The 7,155-nt window shown below is 43.6% G+C and overlaps 1 protein-coding gene across 7 annotated transcripts in view; it reads right to left on the minus strand.

The window, feature by feature from the left end:
• LOC116845649 (3-phosphoinositide-dependent protein kinase 1) overlaps positions 1–7,155 on the minus strand; it is a 429,458-nt gene that overhangs the window by 23,944 nt on the left and 398,359 nt on the right. The window contains exon 1 of one of the 7 annotated variants that reach the window (XM_032818609.1): positions 4,059–4,109. The exons of the other annotated variants lie outside the window; for them this stretch is intronic. Coding sequence (XP_032674500.1) covers positions 4,059–4,094 — 36 coding nt within the window. The 5' untranslated portion in view covers positions 4,095–4,109. Of the gene's footprint in view, positions 1–4,058; positions 4,110–7,155 lie in introns of those variants that run through there. 7 annotated transcript variants of the gene reach the window in all.

Raw genomic sequence — 7,155 nt, forward strand, 5'->3', positions numbered from 1 at the left:
AGAGAGAGAGAGAGAGAGAGAGAGAGAGAGAGAGAGAGAGAGAGAGAGAGAGAAAGAGAGAGAGTTAGTTTATTTCGCGAAGTCCCTTATCTCGAAATAATTCGAATGTTGGCGATTCAAAATCAATAGGAGACCATTACTTCTAATGAAACGAACAATCGACATAATACAAATTATTACAGAGCAATGTTGGTATTCTACAATTCCATTTCGCCGATAAAAGAGCCGCAATAATCTAGCGAAAATGGGAGAGATAACGAGAATATATATGAACAGCTAAAAATAGGTTCAGGAAAAATTTTATATAATTCTCTCTTTCAGTATCACTCCACGTACGCAGAAGTTGACAATGCGCTTCTGCGATGTAGCGCAGCGCAACACGACGCGATGCAACACGTGAAAAAATTGGGGTCATGACTCGAGACTATTATTCGAGATTCTGTAAAAAAAAAATCGTTTTATGGAAAGTCAATTATTTTTTCTATTGGAATCGATTAAACGATATATCGTGAGAAAAGTATAATCGGTTCTAAAGAATCGATAAAAGTAAGTGAAGCTACGTCTAACTTATACGTATAACCGTATAATTTCCGCCTTAGTCATTTTTATAAACAGATTAAATTATAAAAGCATAAGATAGCACAAGATATATAGATTTATATTAAATACACAGATAATAAAATATTCACCAATTCATCGAAATTGGAAACAGATGGAACAATTCCAAGTGAAAATTTATCGAAGCTATATATAGTGCTTTGCCTTTGGTAACACATGTTTGTCGGCACAAGTATTATCTCGTTTTATTTCACATTCTGTGAGTAACAAAGACGAGATGATGCCTGTGTCAACTTATGTCACTAAATAGAAAACACTCACGACTACTATGTTGATGTTCGCAATTGTTATTACTGTTAGCTTCACGATTTTGCTACTATCCATTATGTCTTACGAAGTGTGATTTCCCAGAAAAATTGATTTTATCAGAAAAATCGAATTAGAATCGATTTTCCAGCCAAATATATAATTGATTCTCAGTAATTGAATCAAAATGAAACGAATCAAAATCGTGAACCATTATTCATCTTTCCAAAATGCGAAAGTCCAATTTGGCACTGCATGCGAGAGCGGACGCGCGCAAGACATGCGTTTTTTCATGCAGCTTCCGCACACAGAAAATCTCTCTGTGCCAGAAAATCTCTGGAAAATCGCGAGTGACTGATCCGACCGGAATTGTCGATTGTTTGGGTGACTCGCGTGGGAAATCGAATCGTTGGATCGCGCGCCAGCACGAAGGTGGAAATGTGACGGCGCATTAGTGCGTCATAATTCGAATACACGGCGCGACGGAAGAAACTAAACGGTTTCTTTCCCTTCCTTCGCTCTCTCTCTCTCTCTCTCCCTCTCTCTCTCTTTCTCTCTCTCTCTCCCTCTCTCTCTCTCTATCTATCTCTATCTTTCTCTTCCCCCTCTTTCCCCGTCACAGCCTCTCCGAAATAGACGCTATGGAGACACGAGTAGGTTCTTCTTTTCTTTCTCTGTTTCTTCCTTCCACGAGACGGATCCGATCGTGGAATTCTCAGCTGTCACTATAGTTCTTCGCGGAGGAGGTCTAGTTACGCGGCTGATTTATCGACGATAATTGTACGGTAATTTAATTCAGATTTGCGCGAACGGAGGTCCTGCGGAAACCGCTAGAATTGAAGCGGGGCCGGGGGGAGGGGGAGCCGAAGTAGAGTCCCATAATTCTTTCAACCCCTGAATTAGACCGAGTACGCGATTGTACACGCGGCGGCCGTGTGCGTGCGCTCATCATTATTCACTTATCAAGACTGTTTATTACTCCGGGCCGCGAGAGCGACTACTGCTTCACAAAGGAATAACGTACCGGCGGGCTCTCTTAACCGCAACCGTGGCTCGGACAACGAGCCGCTGTATACGTACCGGTGGCCGACCGCCGTAGAAAACGACGTGTACAAGGTGCACCCGTCGCACGACGCCCGCGTCGTGTGTCATAATGATACGCGATGAAATTATCGTAACAATGGCCACCCCGCCTTTGTTGGGCCGCCGCGCGGCCGAAAGAACGGCCGCCGCGCGAGGTTCGGCCAGCGCTAAATAAATGCTCGACTAATTAATGAATGCGCGTACGATAGCTGCACGGCGCAAATAAAGGCGCGTCGTCTGCAAACAGAGCCGTTTGCGAGCGCGCGTATCGCAATTGTCATAATAATCGAAATTACGCCAGTCGCGACGGTGTGTATACGTCGACTTCGAGGCGTCGATCCGCCGACAACTTCCGCATTATCCTCTTGCTCGATAAATTTTGCGACTGCTAATTAAAGGTATTGCTAGATAGAGAATGACTCGGCAAAATGTCGTCATTAACTATTAATTCGCAATATCGGATCTGTGAGACTGGAGCGAATATTCGAATTTAAATTTTGTAAAAAATCCGGGAAAATGTCAAAACAGCGCAAATCAGTTTGCAGTTGTTGATTTTATCGCATTATCATCTTACAGCTGAAGGTTCCCTGCATCTCTGCACTCGGAATGAAAGACCATATAGTGGTGGTAAATATACAAGTGACTATTATGACTTTTGTACGTCGAATTAATATATATATATATATATAATTTGATAAATTGTTTTACACAGTTAATGCAGCTAAAGTTGAATAGAGAGTTGCGAGAACTACATAGTCTTTGTATAGTTCTCATGACCATTCAGTTCTAGTTACAATAATACAAAACTCGTATAGTTATCATCTGTACAGTTAATACCGCCATGTTTTTGAGTATAGAACAGATGTGTTCAAGAATATTGATTTTCAACAAAGCTACACGGTATAGTGCAAAGATGTCTGGGTCTGACGGACGCGGATTGATTGTCGCAAAAAATATGATAGCACGCGGAGAGTTAAGGATAATTTTACTCTAAATTCGTGTGTAAGATAGAAATTTAAATTCATTGAAATGAAACTTATTTATGATTGCAAAGTGAAACGTCTCTCGCTTTCTCTCACTTCTCTTATGCGTTCCGTCATTCGTACTCGACACTTGCGATATCTGACCGCCGCGGCGGCGGCGGCCGAAACTTACGCGTCGATGCACAATCGCGGAACTATCGGACCGCGATTTATCAGTCGCGATCGGCCGACACTTGCGCGACGATCGACAAGCGCGACGTAATACCCGGGGGTACCGATCCGATCGTCGCATTCCGACGCCCGATCGCCGATTACGGGATCTAGCGCTTACGTGACTAATTAGCCGGGAATTCGAGCGAAATCGGTCGCACCGGCCGCCGCGACGGGCCGATAGCGCGCGCGTTACGAAGTGCACTGATAAACGTTTTCTCGGACTCCCGGCCGCTTTATCGATCACACGTTGCAGCGAAGGAGGAACAAAACCGGTCGCGGCTAATTACCGGTCGCCGCCGATGGAACGTGTTCGTTGCGTGACCGCGTTGATTCGCCCATTAATCGCGGAGAAAGAAGAAAAAAAAGACACGACACCGCAGCGACGAATTTTTCGCGACAACACCGAAATAATTCACGGGATTACGGAAAATGATGCATGAATTAGAGAAAAAGGAGAAGGGGACGGGGTGGGAAAGAAAGAAAAAAAGAAAGAGAGAAATTCTCGACTCCATATTGGCAAGCGTTAATTTTCATGCGACTCTGTGTTCATTTTCATAACTTATCAGAGATGTTGAATGTGTAGATACGCGGCTTGGAAAAAATGATAATGTTAGCGATACTCGACAAGCTTGCATCGGAAACATTGTAGATACAACAAGTACAATGCGACACAACAATGCTAACATTCTAATCGATGTCTCATGTTTAATTTCAGGAAACACGATCGTCACCGTGTCGATCACGCGCTATCGACGTGTTCGAGAAACGCGACACGAAACAGAGAGGAAAGGAGAGAGTGTGCGAGAGAGTGAGATGAGGCGAGAGGAAGGATCAATTGACAGCGTTTGACGATAAACAAGTCGCTATTTGCAGCGAGTCGGCGGGCTTGTTTACGGCGGACTGATTCTTACTTACAGCAATGTAGTAAACCGCGTAGGCAGCGTGAATCATTCGTGGGCAGCCGATCTTCGAACCTCGTTGAATGTGTCTGTGACGCGCGATCGCAGCGACGTCGATGAAGAGAAGTCGACGAAAACGACGAAGATGGCGGCAGCTACGATGGTGGCGGCGGCGGCGACGATCGTGGCGTCGGAATTGCAGAAATCACGCTTCTTAATTAATCCCCGAGCGAGCGAACTTCGTCCAGGCGATGGACCGATAAGGCGCACGTGAACGAGCACGGGGGCGGGATCGGCAACGAAACAATGTCTACCGAGTGTGTTTGCTGGCATAAAGCGAACGCTGCATGCAGGGTAATGTCTTCATCTCGACCCTAACGCTTTCTCCTCTCCGTCTCTTTCTCTCACTTACACGCGCGGATTACAAATATGCGCTTGGTGTCTGCGAGGGGACTGTAATTATAAACGTCCGCGTGTTACATCACAGCCAAAATCGTCAACGAACTCACGCGCGGCGACATCCTGGCGAATTCGAGACATTCGACACATAAATATTAGTTAATAAACAGCGAGCAAATTATCACGTACAGCGCGGCCGGATGAGCAAGAAAAAGAGAGAAACATGTGTGCCACGCCGGCGTAATCAAAATATCCGCGAGTATTGTTTACGCGTCGAGCGTGCGAGCGTTAACAGCAAGATGTCCGAGAATCGGTCTGTAATCAGAACGCGATTAAGGGAAAAGTGGAGAGAGTAGAAAGGAAGAGAGACAAGAGAGAGAAAGAGAGAACATTGTTTTATTAAGATTGATCCGTTGATCGATCATCCCGGGACTAATAATTCACGATTCTACTGAAAAGAATCGTTTTGTAAACCTGGATTATTTTTTTATAGGAATCTATTAATCGCAAGAAGAATATAATCGATTTTAAAGAATCGATGAAAATGTGTAAGTTATGTCCAACCTATAGTTCCGCTTTCATTATTTTCAAACAGTTAATTTACTACATAAAAAGATATATATGAAGAAACAAATAATAAAATATTCAGTAATTTACTGCATTATAACAGGAAACAGGAAGTGAAACAATTTCAAGTAAAACTTTACTGAGTCTGTGTTTTCCCTTTGATAATGTCGGCGCAAGCTTATCTTATTCCACATCCTGCGAATGACAAAAACGGAATGGTGTTAACTTGTGTCATCAAACAGGAAGCACTCACGGCCAGCGTGCTGATATTCTCAATTGTAATTGATCCATTGGCTTACTGTTTCAATTTTCCTAGTAGTCGATTCTGCCTCATAAAGTCTCGGTTCCCCAGAAAATTAATTAGTGATAGAATCTTTCTTCTAAAAAGTATGATCCATACTAAAATAATCGAATCAGAATCGTGAAGTACTGCGCGGGATTTGCACAGATAGCATACAGGGGAACTACTTTCAGCGGTAAGCGCGTCAATCAATCACATTCGAGCATTGCCAAGAGTGCAAGCTACTAATTTGAAATCCTCGGCTGTGATTGGTCGATCCGCTTGTTCGAATCTTGCCTCTCACTCTTTTCTGTGTGCCAGGTATATCCTTATCGCGAGAGACGACGAGATTCATACGCGGACATGTCCAACTCGCGGAGGCACAACGGTCGCGATTCTGGAAGGAACACTAAGGAGCACCGCGGCGAAAACGGACGGCTGTTAACGAAACCGACGCTGCGTCGACTGTTGAATCGCATCTTAATCGTTGATTCGACTCTGCAAGACGTCGCCTCAATGGCGACTATTTATCGCCGGCCTGCCAGCGGAGATTTGGCAGCGACTTACTAGGGCAATGATGCTGTACCCTCGGTACAGCGACGGCTTACGACGATCGGCCGTGTAAGTAATTTGATCGTGCACAAAGCAATTAGCGCGTTGACTCTTTCACGAGAAAACAGTAAAGTTACCAGCAATCTCGATTAACTAGCAGGTTAGGTTAGGTTAAGTTTGCCGCGAAATGTACGCTTTCGCGTTGTCGATCGCGCGGACGACACTTGTCGACGCGGCAATTAAGGTTATGTCCGAATCATCGGTTTTGCATCATGAATTTGCTCTCCCGCTAATTTCGTCGAACTTGAAATACACTTGCAGAATCTCAAGAGATATGATACTACATATATTATTGTCTTGCTTCGATGTTACAAATGATTATTTATTGCAGACTGCATTCCCCGTCCTGGCTTCTCAATTCCTTGCCTTCTGTTTCGTTGTCGCCGTATACTTTGCTCGTAGCACTGATACGTACGTATAATTCGATCAGAGAAACGCATGTTAATTAATATAATGACAAAAGATTGATTTCTGTCATGTGATTAAAATATTTTGTCGGTTCTTGGAATGTTGAATTGTATTCTTGTCGACATCGCGTTATTTAACACATGCATATTTTTTATAGATTTATACGAATGTCGATGTTATGAAAAAGTATCTAAAACAATGGAACAGCCAGGATGCCGCATTAAGAAGTCAGGACGAAGGACGTAGGATGCCGGGATGCGAGCAGCGATTCACTTTCAAGTGCGTAAGATCACTTCTTATAAAGTCTCCGATTTGAAGTAAATTATTAATGCGTACACACAAAGAAATTACTTAGTGATAGCTGAATCTCAGTAGCTAATTCTTAGCTGAAAAGTTATTTTTCCTGTCATCGTTAAGAGAATAGACTGTTAGATAAAATGTATTTTTTTTCGCCCTAAGATATTAATTTATTAGTCGAAATTAAAAGCGCGTATTTATGCTTTGATCCATCACGACATTAAATTCTTTCAAATGAATGATGAAAAGGCGACATCGTCGCATGTTGTGAAAAGATTTTTTAAATTTTATATCACTATGTGTTGTGAAAAGATTCTTTTTATTTTATATTACTATGTCGACTTATGGACTTTTAAGACCGCGGCATCGACAGCAGGCTTAGGCTCGAAATTTGCGCTCGTACAACGCGCAGTTTTTTGCGAGTATAAAGTGTATTTGCTTCCGCGCCGGCGTGTTCGCTTGTAATAAGGTGAACGACCGCGTAGCCGCAGCGAGCGAGGAGGCGGGGTGGGGCGACTTATCTGAGCCGCGGAGTGGGGGGGGGGGGGGG

Source organism: Odontomachus brunneus, unplaced genomic scaffold, assembly GCF_010583005.1.
Source record: "Odontomachus brunneus isolate Ranch 3 - 2012 unplaced genomic scaffold, Obru_v1 Obru_scaffold_054, whole genome shotgun sequence".
In the NCBI taxonomy this organism is placed as follows: domain Eukaryota; kingdom Metazoa; phylum Arthropoda; class Insecta; order Hymenoptera; family Formicidae; genus Odontomachus; species Odontomachus brunneus.